This window comes from Xiphophorus couchianus, chromosome 11, assembly GCF_001444195.1.
Source record: "Xiphophorus couchianus chromosome 11, X_couchianus-1.0, whole genome shotgun sequence".
NCBI classification, from domain to species: Eukaryota; Metazoa; Chordata; class Actinopteri; order Cyprinodontiformes; family Poeciliidae; genus Xiphophorus; species Xiphophorus couchianus.
In genome coordinates, this window is record NC_040238.1 from 29597646 (window position 1) to 29617974 (window position 20329).

Genomic DNA, 20329 nt, shown 5'->3' on the forward strand with positions numbered 1-20329 from the left:
CTTTGTTCTGTCGTTCTTCACAGCCCATTAACTCTTAGTTATACACAGGTGTCCCTCTCATTCTGGAAAAGAATGAAAGTTTTTGAAATTACATTTTACATCTGGATAAGTATGGGAAAAAAATAGTCTAAAACAATATTTGTAGTTTCTGACTTTATTCCTTCTTTCATTTCTCATCCATCCACCCATTTGTTCCTTTTCCATATGTTTTTTCTTACTTATTTTGCATTTAATTCCTGACATCTGTGGAAATGTCTTTTTTATATACATTACATTTGGACTTCTACTTTAGATGATGATGCAAAAACCAAAACTCAGGTAACACAGTCTCCAGAAATAGTAACACTAGGAAAACACTAGATATATGAGTAACACTAGAAAAAGTGGAGACTTCAACTTCTTCTGCCATTGTCCTGTAGAACAGCTGGTTACCATGGAAACTGAGATAAACTGGATGACAGACATTACTGACAAAGATATCAAAGTCTCTCTGCAGCTCAGGTTCTAAATTGATTGATCTCCTACATCTAGCAAAAAATCATACTTCATCAGTGTCCTAAATTAAACATTATTTCATTATTTTAATAATGTTGTAATGAAACATCATTCCCATGTCTGGGCCTTCTAACAGTAGTAACCCATAACTCAGCTCTTATAGCTGAGTTTGTAGTGCATCTGAGAAATAAGACATATAAGCAGCAGAAGTCAGTCTGACGCAAATCAGGAAGAAAACCTGAAGAACTGCTATAAATTTAGATAAATAATAATGAATGAATGCAGGAGACCTAGGGGAGGGTTTCAAAGACTGCAGTTGGTAGGACACTGTTCATCTGTGAAAGCACATCTGCATAATGAATAGAAGTCATTTTGGTGAGGAGGTAAGGAATTATTGTCTTTGTTCTCACCAAAAAACCTAAAGTTTGCAAATAAACATTTTACAAACATGTATTTTGAAATCATCTAGTTCTGGGATATATGAGAAACGGGATAAAGAATTTTCTGAAATAGATAAATAAACCTTCTACTGCCTCTGTCTAATAATCAAACTTGGTTACAAGGTTGTGAAAGGAAGAAACTTTAAACTTTTGTTGCAAAATTGCAGTTCTTGGCACATCAAAATCCTAAATAAATTATTCTAAAAGATCAAATTGCTGCTACTTTTGCCCTTGACTTTACAGTTCACCTACTCAAACATTGAAGGCCGTAGATAAGACAATGAAACAATCCTAGAGACATCGTCTGAATTTAGATTAACTCTTGCAAGAATCAGCATTTACAAGAGAGGATGCGTTTGCTCAACCACTGGATGTTTAAATATTTTAGTTAGACCCTCAAAGGGAAATGAGTTATTCTTAGTTTTTGCTTTAGCTGTTTTATTGGCGTGTTTATGTAAAAATATTACATCTGAGTATTTGTTCCTAAAATTAATCATATTTACAGTGAAAAATGATTGTTGGTGTTTGCTTGACTGCTAGAAAGAATATGGAAAGAGTAACTACGAAACCCCATTTTGCAACTTCTTTGAGAAATAAAAATGCTATAAAAAATTTTTTTTTTAATTTCTTGAAACCAAACAATATGACACCGAAACTTGGGTTGGTAATAATTTCTAAGTGTCTGTTTTCTTGCAGTAACGCTGTAAAAGCTAGAAAAAGAATGTCTGTTCTTTATGTTTCTTTACGATGTTGAATGAATTGACAAAATTTCAAAGCAACACTTGAGTTACATTCCCAGTCGTGCATTATAGTTATTTGAGAACTGACATTCTTGGAATCTCCATTAGGCATGATGAAGTTTGAACTTTGTCATGTGAACACACCGTTTTATCACCAAACAGTTTACAAGACAATAAGCAGCAGGCTTTTGAGGAAGAGAGAAGTGACTCCATCAGTCTTTTTTTTTTGTAAATTCAGCTCTTCAGCTACAAGAAAAAGATCAAATGGTTGCATCAATCAAACGTGTTGTTGTAAGGTTGTGTGTCCAGGTTAGACAGCAGTGAGCAGGTCAAAGTTCAGCAAGCAGAGCTAGTTGAACACAGTGTCCAGTTCAGCCTGCCTTCCTGTCCGCCTTTTCTGCAAACATGTAATGCCTCATGTACTAAGTTAATGACACAGGGAACAAACAAGGTTTCATTACTGTGTGGGTTGTTTTAAATGAAAGAAAAAGCTCCCATAAATAAATCTTTGACGTGTCAAAACAGTATGAGAGCAGCTTTGAAAGGTTAATTCATTCACAGGTGATGACTGTATGTCCTGTGTAGACTTTTCCCTTCCTCCTCTCATCCTTCTCTCCTACTGAGTCCATGAAGCTGTAGTAGGTGCCAAATGTGAAAGATGCTATTCTCTCTTTGCTGGAGAAAACTGGGATATAGTTTGAGGAGACCAGTAACAGAAACACAGCAGTCAAGATCATGTTTGTGTTAAAGGGGTGGGATTATGCATTTTCTAGAGACATAGTGTAATTTTAAAGCACAATCAAGTAACTCTGTTACCTTCAGTTTTAATAAAAAAACACTGTGTATATCAAACATGATGTAAAATAAATTTCACTTCGTAAATTGGGCATCTGTATCTTTAAGAAGCTCCCTCTCTTTCCAACACTCTGCCTTTAACATGTCATCATGACAACATTTCCCCATTATGTCGTTAACAACCATTCTTGGGAGCATTGGACTGAGAAAGTCTACGTATGATGAGCTCAGTAGACACATAGTTCCACCAGGTGTTTGCTAATTGCTGCTGCTGCTAGTCTGGAGGAGCCGTGCATGTGAGGCTGAGGCGGAAGCTCGGTGTGGAAACTGCAACTCCAAGAAGGAGCTTTGTGAAAATAACTAGCGCTTTGTGAGTCTAAGCCTTTAAGCACTCCTCAATGGCTGCCAATTGAGATTCAAGTATTTTTTAAACATGCATGAATTAATGTTTTTGATTAGAGAATAACTTCATAACATAATGTAAAGCTTAAAAAAAAGTCAATTTTACGTAATATTCCACCCTTTAAAACCAGCTGGTGTCACTGCTGGGTTCTCAATGTCAACATTGTTCAATAAAGAAAGTATTTTGGTCCTGAAAAGTCGCTTAGACTGGGAGGATGACTCTTTTTTCAAGAATAATGTAATATGCTCACACATAATAATGACACCAGTTCATATGAATACCCATTCTAAGGTCCTACAAACCTCACTTACGTTTTATTTGCAGATTAAACAGTTTGACGATGCTGCCATCTTCTGGCTTAACACCATTAGATCATCTTTAAAACCTTAAAACAAACACTGCTTTCAAATTGCACTTGTACATAGAAGCTTCTCTTTTCTGAGGCAAAATAAACATTTTATGAATCGGATTTTGCAACTTTATATGCTTATTGTAAATTGGATGGGTATTTTAGCAGAATCTTTGCAATGTGTGCAAATTTCACAAGCGATTTATTTCTGTAATTGTAGATGCCTTCAAATATATTTTTAAACATTCTTCTAAGCATAGTCCTGTCCATGCTCCATCCAAATACACAATGTCTCAGTAAAAAAAGAGAAAACCCAGACAGAGTAATTGATGGATGATAAATTTACTTAAATATAAAGAATCATACATCCAAATTCAATTAGCGATACCACTTTTAGAAATTAAAATAAGAAATAAATCTATTTCAATCTATTTGATAGCATTTCATCTGGGTACTGTGTGGTACCCAATGGATTACTGAGGTTTGAATTCACCTTTCAAAAACATAACATTTCAAAGTTATGAGCGAAGAATCGTCTTTTCCAGAGACAAGTGATAGAATGCTGGGAAACCGAGGTGGTAACAATAACCATATATTATTACAGAAAGATGCATTAAATGAAAACATGGTTTAAGTTTTTTTCATTTTACTTTGGGAACAGTGGCCGTTTTGCTGGACTTTGGCTGAAAAACCTGTAATCTCTGAACCCAGCGGCTCAATATTGCCTTGATCTCCTTGGTTCTCAGACAGTACACAAACGGGTTTATGAGCGGAGGGAAGAAGCTGTAGAAAAATGTTGTGGCTATTTGGCTGTCCGGGGTCATCTTCATGTTAGGAATGTGTGGTGCGGAGTAGGTGAAGAACCGTGGTATGTAGTAGATTGAAATGATGCAGCCTTGGGTGGCACACGTCGATAAGGTCTTCCTTCTGCCCTGTGGAGAGCAGCAGATCACAGTTAGGTCATTCTGAAACAAGAATAAAAACTACAAAAAGGTGCAGCTCACCTGTCCGCTGGTCATGTGAAAGACTGAGATTATGATGCAAAAGTAGGAGGATATCACAAAGATCAAAGGAACAAGAAGAATAAACATTGCAGTAGCATATGAAGCCATGGAAAGATAACGTTTATCCCCACATGCAAGAGCGGCAAGGGATAAGGTCTCACAAAAGGCCTGTATGATTTGGTTTGATCCACAAAAAGATATCTGGATAAAGTTAATGGAGGTGACACCAGGGAAGATGTGTGCCACTAACCAGGAGAAAACTGTCAGGATTGTCATAGTTGGGGCCGTCATCAGCATGGGATATCTGAAAAAAAAAAAAACGAATATGATTGATGTTTTCTTGTAGGACTCAGGTCAAAAAAGTGTACAGTCGCTTCTTAACCACCTGAGAGGAAAAGAGACGGCCAGATACCGATCCACAGACATGGTCAGCATAATCAGGGAGTTCAAACTCCCAAAATAGTGGATCATGTGTCTTTGGAAATGGCATGTGTAAAAGCCAATACTCGCATCATTCCACCAATAGCGAGCAATAAGTTTTGGTAAAGCCACTGTGGTAAAGCCTAAAGAAAAACAACAACATACATCAGAACCATTTCAAAGATACAAAATACAGTTTGACATAAAATATACAACATTCACCAATGTCTGAGAGAGCCAGGCTGACCATGATAATGTACATGGGCTTCTGGAGACTGTGCTCCAGAGCAAACATCACCACCAACACCAGGTTTCCCGTCACTATGGTCACATAGAGGATGAACAAAAACCATGCCACCATGTGAAAATACTCCAGCTGCAGACCTGGAAAGCCCACAATAATAAAGGTTGACACTTCAGTGTAGTTCTCTTCCACTTGAGCCATGCTGCAAGCGGAGTGGGGCGAGAAAACTGTCAGACTGGCAGCAGCACTAGTATTCAACTGAATGACATCCAGGAAATGGGAGCAGAGATCTCACCCTGTGTTTTTTTTTTTTTTTTTGACAGTGTGGTGGGTAGAACCAGAAGACTCAGAGTTTTATTTAAGATGTTCCAGCATAGGGAGCATAAAATTTGTTGATGCAACTTTGTCTCGGAAGAGAAATTATAATTAGCTCGTTCAAGTTGTCTAGGAGGAGATCGACACCAGGCCCTCCGCTACCCTGTGAGGGTAACCGGGTGTAACTATTGGATGAATGGATGGGAGTTGTCTAGGAAAGCTTTGAATAACAATTTAGTCCTAGAAACTACTTTAAGATATTACACTTTTAGCAGACTCAAGGAATGGCAGAAAATTTCAGAGGCCATCTAATCTGCCAGGTTCATCTTAACTCTTATGGAAAGATCTGCCACCAGGTTCTGACTGAAACAGGAAAAAAATCTTTGGCTACATAAACTCTTTTACAGACATCTTTAGTTCTTTAAGTGACATAAACAAACTGGTAGAAACTGAGCTCATGTCCACTATTTCAATAATTCTTGCAGAGATTGTGCTTAAGAGGTATTTTTCAGATGTTTAAGTTACATAATGAGTTAGCCCAAAATGACCCATATAATTATTCAATATCTTAAAAAAAATGCTTAAAATGGCATAAACATTAGCACATAAGGGCTGCAGTTGATTGACTAAAAAAAAGCCAAGGAAGTACACCCATGCACACATTTTCATTGAATACATATGTGTACTTCCCAGGCTTTTGATAGGACAATTATTGAGAAATTTTAGCCAAAAAGTGGGCCAAAAATCTTGGTTTGTTGTTTTATAGAATAAACTTGAATAAGTCTTAAATGACAGACTGCCATTTTGAGGGATGTAGGATAACTACACTGCTCAGACCTCATTGAACTTCCGTCACAGTTCAAATAGAAATTGGTTCGATGGTAAAATAATATTGTACAACACTGACTATGGCCTCAAAAACTAGATAAATACAATAAAATTAAACAATTGTACGTCTTCCTCCTGATCTGGGTGAACTTGAATTGTGCACCTGCCTGCGCAAGTCAGGCCTGATTTGGGGTTTTGAAGTTGATCTGGAGAATGAATTTACATTCTGATGCCACACTGGAATTACAAGCCCCACTTCAGCCAGAGTTTTGAAAATGGGTAACATCACTCCAGTTAAAGTAATGAAAAGTTACCCATTCAGAGGTAAAAAAAAAAAAAACTGCAGCAATGGTTCAGCTGCACCAAACATGCTCCAAAGCCTCCTGTCCATACCTTTTCAACATGCTGTCAGCTCCCAGAGAACCAGATGCATTGAGTTCAGGTCAGACATCTCTCAAAATATATATTTCATCATAAAAATATTCCCTGGTATAAAAGGATTGTCGATGTTTTGACTGGACTAAAACATTTCTTTTCTATGAAGGTATCATTTGCCTTTTATTTGCTAAGTAGTTAGCATGAGCTAGGCCTAGCTGAACTGGTTCAAATTAAGGTTTTTCAATAAAGTTTTATTAGACATCAGGTTTTTTCTTTATATGGTCTTATTTTTCTTTTTGTAAAATTCAACAAGAAACTAAACCATTTTCATCACAATTCCGTTTATTTACTAATCTGTAATCCAATTATTGTGAACAGACATCAACTATTTATTACCCTTTTACCCATTTGTTGGTTTAAAAACCAACTCAGCCTGCTGGGTCTAATCAACAGCACACTCCATGTTTGACTCAAAACTAAAATGACCCAAATTGAGTTGCTTTAACCCAACATTTTCTGATCACTGTTTTTCTAGTCCCAAGTGAGCAGCTCAAAGACCAGAGATGCAATTATTACAGCTGTGAGGAAAGTTTCTGTGTATAAAAAGTTTAATAAGCGATATTATTTGGGTGATAAACATTTGTTTTGTTTGTCCTGTGTCACTGTGTTGCTCTGTGATGGACTGTCCATGGTGAGCCCTCCCTTTTGAGAAACACTTCAGCTCCCCATGCAAACCCACAAGGTCGATCAGGTGTAGACAATGGATGGATGGATTTCTGTTTTTCATCACAGAACAGGAAGGAGGTAGCAGATGTTAACTCAAATCCTCCCAGGATCAATTAGTGAGTTTATCATAACAAGTTTAAGTAAGACTTCGGCCCTTTGAGAATAGAAAAAGGCTTGTGGGAAGAAGAAAAAAAAACCCATCAGGATTCTCCTGAGGCCAAATGAGAAGTTACTGTTCCATTATGGTGCGACAAAAAAAAAAAGTATCACTGATTAAGAAAATTCAAATAAGTGATCAAGTAACAACAAGTTACCTCTAAAAGCTGGTACGACTCTTTCTTTGATTGCACAAAGTTGGAAAGTCCAAACAAAAAAAAAATCTATATCTTTTTTCAGAACATTTCTAATAATCCAGATCGTTCAAAATGTAAGACAGTATTTGCTACTTAAAAACAGATTTTCTCACAAAAATGTGCTATTTAATAACACTGCTGAACTGAAACGGTAAACAGTTTCCTTTCATTTTGATTTTGTTCTGGGCTCTGGCATGACAGACGGACATGAAGCTAATCTAATTTGTGTTTGGAAATTTTTTTTATAAAATCACAGTTGATAAATATTTTTAAATCTAATCAAACAATTCAATTGCAGAAAAATAAAAAAGCACATCAGAATTTGGTGGATAACCAAGACTGCATCTTTTCAGTCTTGATTTCCACATTCTTATGTTCCTTTGTTAAAATAATTTGTCCTTCTCCTTTATTCCTTGAAGTGAATCTCCTGTGGGATAAATACTCATACTGTACCTGGGGAGGGAATTGTATTAATTTTAAACAATAACCTAATAGAAAATCCCTGTGGATGTCACACCATGCACCAGCTTGACTTCATGAATCATAAGTTCTGACATGGTTTTTGGCACAACACACTGGGCCACATGCAATTTCATTGGGCCGCCTTTGGCTCTTCAGCCACTAGGCCTTTATAAAACCAGATAAGAAATGTTTTTATATAAAGACAATAACAAAGAAAATATCTTTGGCAGTTCTTCTCTGTATTTTTATGTAAAACCTACACAAAATATCAACAACAGAAAGGTTAAAGGCTTACTTATGGGAAGAGCTCACTCTGCTGGTCTGATTCTACGAAACAAATACTTTTTTGTCTTACTGAAAAGTCAAAAGCTGCTTGTTGGTGCATTCGTATGTTGAAAATGATAGGTTGACTTAGTTTGGAGTAACTGAACTAATAGAAAAATAGAAAATGGCCTCTTTCTTACAGCAACATGAGTAAAACTTAAATAATAATAAAACACTTGAGTCGTTGAACGAGGCCATGAGCTGAGCTACTGATGATGACATATTCTCCTTCCATAGATTCATATCCAGATTTATTCAAGTCCTGAATGGGCAATTAATGTTACAGCAAGTAAATACACATATAAAAAGACAAAAACTGACAAAACTGAGAAAAGTTAAAAAGTAAAAGTCGTGTTTCTAAACTCCGAGCATTGTTTGAACAATATTTTCAAATCTTACCAAATAATATATTAATATAACATTAGAGAAAGATTTTTGCATCTAAATTTTACTAAGCAGTCGAGAACAACACCCATAAATTTAGCCTGGCCATTGCCATCCTACACAATTTCTCCCATTGAACTGGATTTCAACCGGACCAAACAGCAAACAGAAGAAGTTTTGAACGACGTTCTCATTCACCTCTTATTGAATTAGTTTATTTCTTGTTGTGAAGTCAAATCAGAAAAGGAAAAAAAAAATAAGACATGCGCTCACTATGTTCCACACGGACCTAAAAGAGGGACGGACAATGAAAGAAAAAAAGGCGGAAAAGAAAGCCAAACAGAGAGGACTGGAGTTTGGGGACTCTTCATCAGAAATCCTGGAATGTGTGCAGATCTGGACGAATCTGTAAACGAGCGGAGAGGCAGCCGGTAAGACAGATCGGACTGCAAAGTAACTCACGTCCCGACAGCAGGCCGCCAGCTTTACCGGCCAATTAACGCCTATTAACCGCAGCGTCTGAACTGAAGCGGTGGATTGTGGTGGTGAAGTCTGGAACTGATTGATTTTAATGATTAAACTGATTGTTGTGTTATTGAGTGTTAAGTTTAACTATTAATCAATTTAGCATTAGCTATTTATATTTATAAAGTAAATATTTATGATTAATATTGAAAGGTGAATATTTGTATATTTAAATAAATTACAATATTATGTAATTGTAAATGGTGATGTGAAATGTATTTTAAAGTTAGAGAACTTAAGTTTAGTTACTTGTTCATTTAACTTTAATTACTTTGAGGGTTTGATTCCCAGTGGTTTGCTTAGTATTGTTTATATAGTTTGTCATCATTTGCTTTGTAGTTTGAGTGGAATTAATTTATGTAAACTTACATGCAGATTAGTAATTATTTATTTTTCTTCTTTTGGGTTTGTTTAAAGGTTTTTACCTGCTTCTGGACCATTCATGGAATATCATGACACACATTGAATAAATGGAGGATAAAAAAAATGAAGAAAACTGCTTGGTCCTTTGAGTAAAACCCCTGTTAATAAAAGTCTACATCGATTTGTCCATCCCTTCTCAAGTGGGGAAGCTGCATAAATTAGAAAAGAACTTGACACTTGTTATTGATTTCTTAAAGTGAGACACTAGATGAAAAACATTTATTCTGTACCCGATGGAGGAATTTCATCAATCAATTCATTCATTAAGCAACAGTAGCATTATAGCACATCTCTTTTTAAGGGTACATGATACACCAGATTGACCTTGGAAGCCTTGATACTCTAATAGTCACTTGAGATCAGTTTGGATACTGTTATAGGCACAAGAGAAGCGGTCCGACGGGACTAATAAGAATGATGACCGCATGTATAGCAGCCGTTCAGGGTTCGCTCCTTTGGAATTTTGATGCTATTAATCGCAGCTTTGGCGTCTAGTTTTTAAAACTACTAAGCGCATGTCCTAGTCTCAGAGACAAGACAAGATCAAATAAGATAAGATGCTTTTCTCTAAGGGATTTAGGTGAGCAAGGGTATAAACTGGTTTATTATTTGTGATCATGTTCAAGCAGAGCTAAGCATGTTGAGGATGTTTAAACCAGAGCTTGTGATTTTTATCTTATAAAGTTTGAGATTTCTACGCTGTTCTTCTTAGACTTTAATTTTAACGGCATACCAACAGCAAATATTCAGGGAATAAAGTTACTTTTTTCACAGGGCAATGCAGTAGTTGTTGTTGTTGGATAAGTTACATAACGTGAGCCCTTCTCTCCCTTGGCTTTCATGTGCAGTTAGGGAAACGGTGTTTACCTCAGGATGTGTCATCACCCTGCAGAAGCAATAACAACAAAACAACTCATTAACCCTCTCCACAGGCTGAGCTTCATCCAGGGACTAAAGAACATTTCAACTATGGAGTTACAGCAACTTTGCAGGAGTAAACTTATTTAGACTGCGTTGCAATGTGTCTTGTCCTTGAAACTTTTCCACATTTTATCATGTCACAAGCAGTCTTCAGTGTATTTTCTCAGGATTTTACGTGAGAGACCATCACAAAGTGATCTGTCTGTGAAAATAGTTTTTCACAGACAGGTGAAAAACTATTTGCTCCCTTACAGGTTTCTTCTGTTTTTGATTATGAAATATAATACCAGACAAAGACAACCTGAATAAATACAAAAAAATTGTTATCAAATGATGATTTAATTTACTAAAGGGGAAAAAATATCCAACCCAACCTCATTCATATCATGACAATAACTCAATCTTGAAACATAAACATACCAGTAAATCGAGATATTTTCTCTCTTTCCCTACCACAACAGATAATTAATTTTCAGCTTGAGACGCTGATCATGAGCGTTCAAGAAAAATTAATCATCTTGTTATCTCGAGAAAACATTTAATGTCTTCTTATGACAATGGGAGAAATGATCTCATTATCTTGAGCAAAGGTTATCCTTATCTGATAACAACATACGTAAATACCTTGATATATTGAGAAAAAAACTTGTGAGTACAACCTGTCTTGACTTCACTACAATACACCTGTTTAAGAAAAACATTTAAAAGGAGGAACAGTTTATAATAGGGTAAAATATCCCTAAAATATTATGAAAATGTAGCATCTAGCAGATTTTATTCAGACTTAGGTTTTTGTTTTGGTTGAGCATTCCCTCTACGTTAGCTTACGGTACCAGTTTTTCAATTAGTGGCTTTAACAATCTTGACTGAATTAAAAAAATTCAAGAAAGCAACAAACGCTTCACAAGCAGTTTTGTTTCAGAAGTGGTTGCCTTTTTTTTACTTTGTTGCTATTTATATTGAAAGTTGGAATATGTGTGTGGTTTGGTCTTTTGAATGCACAATCTGCCAGTAATTCGGCTGCACATCTATCATGCATTCACAACTGCTGGGGAATTCCCATTCAACTTTAGAGGACACCTCTTAGAGCCACAAAGTGCAACGTTTCATAGCAAGTTGATTTTCTTTTATTCTATGAGGAATTGTAACTTTTATTTCAGTTGTTTTCGAAGTTACAGGATCTTTTTGTGCTCTTTTTTTTGTTTAGTTTTGAAATGAAAAGTAATTAATTGGATCAAGTGTAGAAGTCAGTTTTGGACACATGAACTCAAATCTTTTGCAGCGTTGCTAAGGAGTTTTCATACAGTGTTTGGAAAAGCAACACTCAGGGGATCAGAGACAAACATAAAGCAGATATGAAAGCTGCGAGGGCTTATCAGTTTCCTTACTGATGGTGTAGCAGCTTCTGAAAGCACAGATAAGACTTGGTTTGCAACAACAGGCATGACAATAATCTGACAATGGATTCATTTAATCCTTTTTTTGTGAAAAATAACACATTTATCCAACCTGCCTATTTTATAATAAGTGGATTTATTGGGTTACCAAACATGAAGTATTACTATGTCTTTCTCTTTTTTGTATTTATAATCTCAGTGCTGGGAAACGTGGCTGTAATGGCTGTAATCTGTCTGGATCATAACCTCAGAGCTCCAAAGTATGTTGCAGTTTTTAACCTTGCATTTGTGGACCTCTTAGGTAGCTGTGCTCTGGTACCAAAGGTCCTTGATATCTTTTTGCTTAATCATTATTATGTCCCCTACAATGACTGCTTGGCGTTTCTGTTCTTCTGCTACATTTGCCTTTCAATGCAGGCTCTTAATCTGGTTGCTCTCTGCTACGATCGCCTGATGGCCATCATGTTTCCTCTGCACTACCATGTAAAGGTTACTCATAAGATTATGTTTTCCATGATTACCTTTTTTTGGCTTTTTGTAATAACTTGTGTTTTAATTGCAATTGGCCTTCTTACAAGACTTTCCTTCTGCAAGTCTGTGGTTATTAACAGCTATTTTTGTGACCATGGTCAAATCTACAAGCTGGCATGCAATGACAATTTTTCTAATTTTGTGATCTCGCAATTACTTCCATTTCTATTTCTTTGGATGCCTCTTATTATAATATTTTCCAGTTACATATGTATTGGGTATACTTTAGCTCAGGTGGTTGCAGCTCAGGAAAGGGTGAAGGCTCTTAGAACCTGCACAGCTCATCTCTCATTGGTAGTGATCTATTTCTTTCCAATATTGATCACGTTTACTATGGGTTCTGGCATCCATCCAAATGCCAGAATCATTAACTTGTCTTTGACCTCTGTTATTCCTCCACTGTTAAACCCAGTCATTTATGTTTTGCATACACAAGAAATAAGATTATCAATTAAAAGAATACTAAAAGGTAGGAATAAAGCTAAAATTATGGTGAAATAAATATGTTTTAGGCCTGTTTTCTTTTTCAAACAGCAAAAATATGTTGACAAACATCTTTTATTTTTGCATAAAAGAGGACAGAGAGGCTTGATTTTAGCATTTGTTCTGAATTGTGTAATCTTTTTAGCTCAGTTGTCTCTGAATGCTAACTTCTGTTTTGATATTAATAGCAAACAATTTCTAGTTTCTTTCTAGTTCCTGACTGGATTTCCTGTTAAATCCCTCTTCTCTTTTAATGTCTATGCAAAGCATTTCCTAAGAAAGTCATAGTTCAAGAGACATTTGCTTAAAATGAAATACAGATTTATGAAATAATCTGCTGTTTTCCCCTAGAAGAAAATCTCATTTATTCTAAATTTTATAAAATAAAATACCTGAATAATGAAATTGTCTTTGTTTGTTTACTGAACACATTTACAGTATTTCATGTTGGATTAACATTAACATTAACATCCATGTTTTTATGGTGTTTTATTGCTCTAAAAATGTTGATATTCACAATACTGTACAATAATGATATTTTTGATTGCCTGAAAGTTTGGGATATAAGCTTAGCACTATAGGCTACTATGCTTCATTTGAATTTTACATTTTTAAAACACTGTTTTACTGACGCATATTTGAAACTGTCTCCTCTTTAGAAAAAAACATTGCCTATTTTTATTCTCTTAGTGAATTTAAATCAAACTGTTTTACAGCTTATTCTATTAGAGCACAAGGTTGAAATCTTTTTAGACCAAAACTGAGCAACACAACCAGTTGACGTGCTTCTGTAGAAAATAGTTTCTCTTCAAATGGCTTTGAAACCTTTTTTTTTTTACTGAAACTTGAAATAGTTAGCTTGCTCCCACAGTTGCAACTCCTGCAGTAAAGGGCGGAGATGTTAGCATTTATGGGTTGATCAACGATTGAAAATTTATTTTCCACTTTGGACCTGCTGGTCACTTTCTAGGGCAAATTGAACGGTGAGTTGTTGTGTTTCATTCTCTATCGCTAACATAAAAGTATTAACATGGTTAATTTCATTTTCTTGGCAAATTAATTAACAGTAATTAATTTCTAATTACTATTAATTAATAGTAATTACTTCAAATTATTTGAACAACCGTCTCAAAATCTTACCAAATGTGTTTATTTTTTATGCAACTGTTAGAAAACATTTCTGGATTGAACTTGATTTCTGAAGATTATCTCAAGACTCAACCTACCTTTTGGGATTTACATTGGGGCGCTGAGGCCAATTTTAGGGACTGGGTCAAAGGTATGCCAGTAATTGAAACAAGAGTGCTTTCTAAGCAGGCTGTAGATCCATCAGACTAGATCAGTTTAAATGTGAAGGAAGTTGATTCTATAATCTAGCAACAATAAGTTAAAACAGATGAGATGAGAATGAATACACTTACTAAATTCATCTGATTGGAGAGAGAGGTCAGTCTAATATGTTTGATATGAAAGTTCTTCAAGCATCAACTCACTACCAGTAATCTGATTAATTTATTTTTTTAAAGTTTGAAGTCTGAGTATGGGCTTGGTTTCTACAACAAACGTATTTCCACTCCCAGTAACCAAACTTTGAGCTCCTATGAAGTTGACCCAAGGGAACAAACCTTAACTCTTATAAGTCAGAAAAGAGAAGCAGTGTTTCCATTTCAGTTGCTCTCCTCTGAACAAAGCTTGTTGAAGTAGAAAAGACTTGTGAGCAGTGAAGCAAGTAGATGGATCTTTTCAATCCAGCTCTTGAGGAAAACATCACCTTTGTCCGTCCTGCATATTTTATTATAGCAGGTTTTATTGGCATTCCTAATGTGAACTTCTACTTTGTCTTTCTGTTGTTTGTTTATGTTCTTTCAGTGGTAGGAAATGGAACTGTGCTGACTCTCATAATTATGGATCATACTCTGAAAGGTCCGAAATATGTTGCAGTTTTCAGTCTTGCTCTAACTGACATCTTAAGCAGTACAGCTTTTTTACCAAAAATCATTGACATGTTCCTGTTTGATCGTCGCTATATTTCGTACAATGAATGCTTGACCTTCATGTTTTTTGGCTTCACACTACTTGCAATGCAATGTTTTAACCTGGTTGCACTGTCTTATGATAGACTGATTGCCATCATGTACCCTCTGCACTACCAAGTGAAAGTAACCCAAAGGTTTATGATCAATTTGATCGCTTTTTTGTGGATTTTTACCATCACTATTTTCCTCATTGCTGTTGGCTTCATCACGAGATTGTCATTCTGTAAGTCTGTGGTTATTAACAGCTACTTCTGTGACCATGGCCCTTTGTACAGACTTGGCTGTAATGATGTTTCCCCCAGCTTTGCAATTGGTATTTTGTTTACAGTTATCATGCTTTGGATTCCTCTAGCATTTATCCTAGCAACTTACTGCTGTATTGTTTATGCTTTATCAAAAATTTCAACAGTGCAGGAACGAAGAAAGGCTTTTAAGACTTGCACAGGACATCTTTCATTAGTGACCATTTATTTTCTCCCCATTACTCTTGTTTTTGGAATCGGAAGCCAAATGCATCCTAATGCCAGGATCATAAACTTGTCGCTGACTACTATTATTCCACCAATGCTGAATCCCATCATTTATGTTTTTCAGACACAGGAAATAAAACAAGCTTTGAACAAGTTCATAAAGAAAACAAGGCGGTAAAAGATTGGATGGAAAGTTTTAATCTATCCAGCAGCCAAATTGTATGACTGCTGAGCATAAAAACTGAGCAGAGCAAACACAAACAGGGTTTCTTTTAATCTCAAGTAGATACACAATGTTTAACTGTGAAATAAAATAAAAATATTATAATAAAATGTCAGGAATGTTAGACTTAAATGTATAGGATAGATAATTAAACAATTTTTGTCTGTAAAGTCACACTGACAGCCTAAACAATGACATTAGATTGTTTATTAGAGAGGTTATTTTTTTACAGTCGCTAGCCTTCAGCAGTCAATATGATCAACAGTCTGTAAATGCAAAAAGGTGGATTAAGCAAATTATTTTAATGTGTTTATGCTTGATCATACGAACAAAGGTGTAAAGGGCTGTGTAAGTAATATGTGACCACCATAACAATAAAAACATCCATTCATCCATTTTCTAACACCCTTGTCCCTAGTGGGGTCAGGAGGGCTGCTGGTGCCTCTCCAGCTAACGTTCTGGGCGAGAGGCGGGGTCAACCTGGACAGGTCGCCAGTCTGTCGCAGGGCAACACAGAGACAGGCAACCATGCACACACACACTCACACCTAGGGAGAATTTAGAGAGACCAATTAACCTGACAGTCATGTTTTTGAACTGTGGGAGGAAGCCGGAGAAAACCCACACATGCACAGGGAGAACATGCAAACTCCATGCAGAAAGACCCCGGGCTGGGAATCGAACCCAGGACCTTCTTGCTGCAAGGCAACAGTGCTACCAACTGCGCCACTGTGCAGCCCACAATAAAAACATTTTTGAAATAAAAAAATAAAAGACTTAAAGCAGTGTCGTTTGATCTTTCATCATGTCTGGTGGCACCATCAGAAATATCAACCACCATGACTACTGCTGTCACCACATCTGTAAAATCTATCTGACTCATCAAAATCTTTACATAATCAACTTTATAGGCTTGTAACTGTGTTTCTTCCTTTGATCCATACTGGTGCTAGCACAACAGTCTACAATCAGCACAACATTTATTATTTTAATCAAGATTAAAAGCAGACTTTTAAAAATATGCTAATGGCCAAAACTTACTCTACTTTTAATTGAAGAAATTCCAAATGAAAAATAATTTTAAAATTCTTGAAATACAAAAAACAAAACACTTAACTTTATATTTATGACTTTATAACATTTGTAAAATTGTATGCATAATTTTATTATCCAATTAAATACTAACATCATCATCTCAAAGTAGTAAAAAAAAGGCAAGGTGAGGTAATCTTATTTATATAGCACAATTTTAGCAACAAGGCAATTCAAAGTGCTTCACACAAATTAGAGGAAATACAAACAAAAGAAAAGCAAAAGAGAAACAAAAAAGTACTCCGCAATTTGTAGCAGATTTCTGAGCAAGACAATCACAAATATCTTGCGGAAACATAAACTTTCTGGTTCTTGCTCAGTCTGACTCTCCATGACCCAAAAGCTGAGTCATTTTCATAAATGATCAATTTCTTATCTGATATTCAATAGACAACATGGCAAAAGTGCAAAGACTGTTAGTGGTGGTAGGGGTGCCATATAGGGGGAAAAAAAAAAAAAATATATATATATATATAGTATATACTGTATATAGTTAAATATATACTATATATTGTTATATATATATATACATACACACTGCTCAAAAAAATAAAGGGAAAACTCAAATAACACATCCTAGATCTGAATGAAAGAAATATTCTCATTGAATACTTTGTTCTGTACAAAGTTGAATGTGCTGACAACAAAATCACACAAAAATCATCAATGGAAATCAAATTTATTAACCAATGGAGGCCTGGATTTGGAGCCACACACAAAATTAAAGTGAAATAACACTACACGCTGATCCAACTTTAATGTAATGTCCTTAAAACAAGTCAAAATGAGGCTCAGTATTGTGTGTGGCCTCCACGTGCCTGTATGACCTCCCTACAACGCCTGGGCATGCTCCTGATGAGGTGGCGGATGGTCTCCTGAGGGATCTCCTCCCAGACCTGGACTAAAGCATCCGCCAACTCCTGGACAGTCTGTGGTGCAACGTGACGTTGGTGGATGGAGTGAGACATGATGTCCCAGATGTGCTCAATCGGATTCAGGTCTGGGGAACGGGCTGGCCAGTCCATAGCTTCAATGCCTTCATCTTGCAGGAACTGCTGACACACTCCAGCCACATGAGGTCTAGCATTGTCCTGCATTAGGAGGAACCCAGGGCCAACCGCACCAGCATATGGTCTCACAAGGGGTCTGAGGATCTCATCTCGGTACCTAATGGCAGTCAGGCTACCTCTGGTGAGCACATGGAGGGCTGTGCGGCCCTCCAAAGAAATGCCACCCCACACCATTACTGACCCACTGCCAAACCGGTCATGCTGAAGGATGTTGCAGGCAGCAGACCGCTCTCCACGGCGTCTCCAGACTCTGTCACGTCTGTCACATGTGCTCACTGTGAACCTGCTTTCATCTGTGAAGAGCACAAGGCGCCAGTGGCGAATTTGCCAATCCTGGTGTTCTCTGGCAAATGCCAAGCGTCCTGCACGGTGTTGGGCTGTGAGCACAACCCCCATCTGTGGACGTCGGGCCCTCATACCATCCTCATGGAGTCGGTTTCTAACCGTTTGTGCAGACACATGCACATTTGTGGCCTGCTGGAGGTCATTTTGCAGGGCTCTGGCAGTGCTCCTGCTGTTCCTTCTTGCACAAAGGCGTAGGTAGTGGTCCTGCTGCTGGGTTGTTGCCCTCCTACGGCCTCCTCCACGTCTCCTGGTGTACTGGCCTGTCTCCTGGTAGCGCCTCCAGCCTCTGGACACTACGCTGACAGACACAGCAAACCTTCTTGCCACAGCTCGCATTGATGTGCCATCCTGGATGAGCTGCACTACCTGAGCCACTTGTGTGGGTTGTGGAGTCTGTCTCATGCTACCACAAGTGTGAAAGCACCACCAACATTCAAAACTGACCAAAACATCAGCCAGACAGCATAGGTACTGAGAAGTGGTCTGTGGTCCCAACTGCAGAACCACTCCTTTATTGAGTGTGTCTTGCTAATTGCCAATAATTTCCACCTGTTGTCTATTCCATTTGCACAACAGCAGGTGAAATTGATTGTCAATCAGTGTTGCTTCCTAAGTGGACAGTTTGATTTCACAGAAGTTTGAGTTACTTGGAGTTATATTGTGTTGTTTAAGTGTTCCCTTTATTTTTTTGAGCAGTGTATTTATATATATATATATATATGTATAATATATGGTGTTCTGACAACTGTCAAGGGTTTTTATTCTTGCTTTTTTATGCCCCAATCAGTCCAGTGTATTTGAGGTAAACACAACAAACAAATATATATATATATATATATATCAAAGAAAATATATTTGTATTATTAAGAAAATACAAGATTATAAGTAAAACTGGTAGAAATGATTTATGTAAACAGATGTAGCTCCAGAAAGTTCCACACAAGCTGCAGAGGAAACTTCCACAAGATCAAACTTTTTCATTTGAATGAAGCTTGTGTTTGTTGTGTTTACCTCAAATACCCTGGAGGGTTTAGGGCATAAAAAACAGCAAGAATAAAAACCCTCGACAGTTGTCAGAACACCATGAACTAAAACAAATCTGAACAAGTAACAGTGCTGATGTCTGCAGCGCTGTTGACTGCTCTGACAGAACTTGCACAAAAGTATACCCTGCATATTTTAAAATGGACCTTTTCAACTCTGCTTTTGAAACAAACACCACTTTTATCCGTCCTCCTTATTTCATCATCAGTGGATTTATTGGTTTACCAAACATGAAGTATTACTATGTCTTTCTCTTTTTTGTATTTATAATCTCAGTGCTGGGAAACGTGGCTGTAATGGCTGTAATCTGTCTGGATCATAACCTCAGAGCTCCAAAGTATGTTGCAGTTTTTAACCTTGCATTTGTGGACCTCTTAGGTAGCTGTGCTCTGGTACCAAAGGTCCTTGATATCTTTTTGCTTAATCATTATTATGTCCCCTACAATGACTGCTTGGCGTTTCTGTTCTTCTGCTACATTTGCCTTTCAATGCAGGCTCTTAATCTGGTTGCTCTCTGCTACGATCGCCTGATGGCCATCATGTTTCCTCTGCACTACCATGTAAAGGTTACTCATAAGATTATGTTTTCCATGATTACCTTTTTTTGGCTTTTTGTAATAACTTGTGTTTTAATTGCAATTGGCCTTCTTACAAGACTTTCCTTCTGCAAGTCTTTGGTCATTAACAGCTATTTCTGTGACCATGGCCAGTTGTATAAACTTGCTTGCAATGACAATTTTCCTAATTCAGTCATTGGTAATTTATTACCAGTGCTTCTTATGTGGCTCCCTTTTATATTCATTGTGTCCAGTTACATTTGTATTGGTTGTGTTTTGGCTAAAGTTACCGCAGCTCATGAAAGAGCAAAAACCTTTAAAACCTGCACAGCTCATCTCTCGTTGGTGGTTATCTACTTCCTCCCGATAATAATCACATTTACTATGAGTTCGAGAATACATCCGAATGCCCGGATCATCAACTTGTCTCTTACTTCTGTTTTTCCACTCATGTTGAATCCAATCATTTATGTTTTGCAGACACAAGAAATAAAAGTTTCACTGAAGAAGATATTGAAAATCAGAAGGCAATCCAGAATTACTGGAAAGTAG

General features: G+C 36.8%; 4 protein-coding genes across 4 annotated transcripts; 3 read left to right on the forward strand and 1 right to left on the reverse strand.

Annotated features, from left to right (window-relative positions):
- Window positions 1–3596: 3596 nt before the first annotated feature.
- Window positions 3597–5091, reverse strand: or30bu1 (odorant receptor, family 30, subfamily BU, member 1). Its single transcript, XM_028031672.1, has 4 exons — window positions 4869–5091; window positions 4612–4789; window positions 4227–4530; window positions 3597–4154 (listed from the first exon to the last, which is right to left on the reverse strand). Exons 1-4 carry the CDS (start codon window positions 5089–5091, stop codon window positions 3864–3866), a joined length of 996 nt encoding a protein of 331 aa, XP_027887473.1. The 3' UTR covers window positions 3597–3863.
- A 6898-nt stretch (window positions 5092–11989) lies between these two features.
- Window positions 11990–12958, forward strand: LOC114152525 (olfactory receptor 1-like). The gene has a single exon (XM_028030433.1). It carries the CDS (start codon window positions 11990–11992, stop codon window positions 12956–12958), a length of 969 nt encoding a protein of 322 aa, XP_027886234.1.
- Window positions 12959–14305: 1347 nt separating this feature from the next.
- LOC114152528 (olfactory receptor 6C4-like) lies at window positions 14306–15689 on the forward strand. The gene has a single exon (XM_028030437.1). The coding sequence runs from the start codon at window positions 14674–14676 to the stop codon at window positions 15622–15624; it is 951 nt and encodes a 316-aa protein (XP_027886238.1). The 5' UTR covers window positions 14306–14673; the 3' UTR covers window positions 15625–15689.
- Window positions 15690–19256: 3567 nt separating this feature from the next.
- Window positions 19257–20329, forward strand: LOC114152524 (olfactory receptor 1-like). Its single transcript, XM_028030432.1, has one exon. The coding sequence runs from the start codon at window positions 19361–19363 to the stop codon at window positions 20327–20329; it is 969 nt and encodes a 322-aa protein (XP_027886233.1). The 5' UTR covers window positions 19257–19360.

Coding starts and splice junctions, on each gene's coding strand:
- or30bu1 (XM_028031672.1), bottom strand. CDS start 5,091: ATGGCTCAAGTGGAAGAGAACTACACTGAAGTGTCAACCTTTATTATT. Junction 4,531..4,611: donor GCCGTCTCTTTTCCTCTCAG/GTGGTTAAGAAG, acceptor TTTTTTTTTCAG/ATATCCCATGCTGATGACGG. Junction 4,155..4,226: donor TTCACATGACCAGCGGACAG/GTGAGCTGCACC, acceptor TGCTCTCCACAG/GGCAGAAGGAAGACCTTATC.
- LOC114152525 (XM_028030433.1), top strand. CDS start 11,990: ATGGATTCATTTAATCCTTTTTTTGTGAAAAATAACACATTTATCCAA.
- LOC114152528 (XM_028030437.1), top strand. CDS start 14,674: ATGGATCTTTTCAATCCAGCTCTTGAGGAAAACATCACCTTTGTCCGT.
- LOC114152524 (XM_028030432.1), top strand. CDS start 19,361: ATGGACCTTTTCAACTCTGCTTTTGAAACAAACACCACTTTTATCCGT.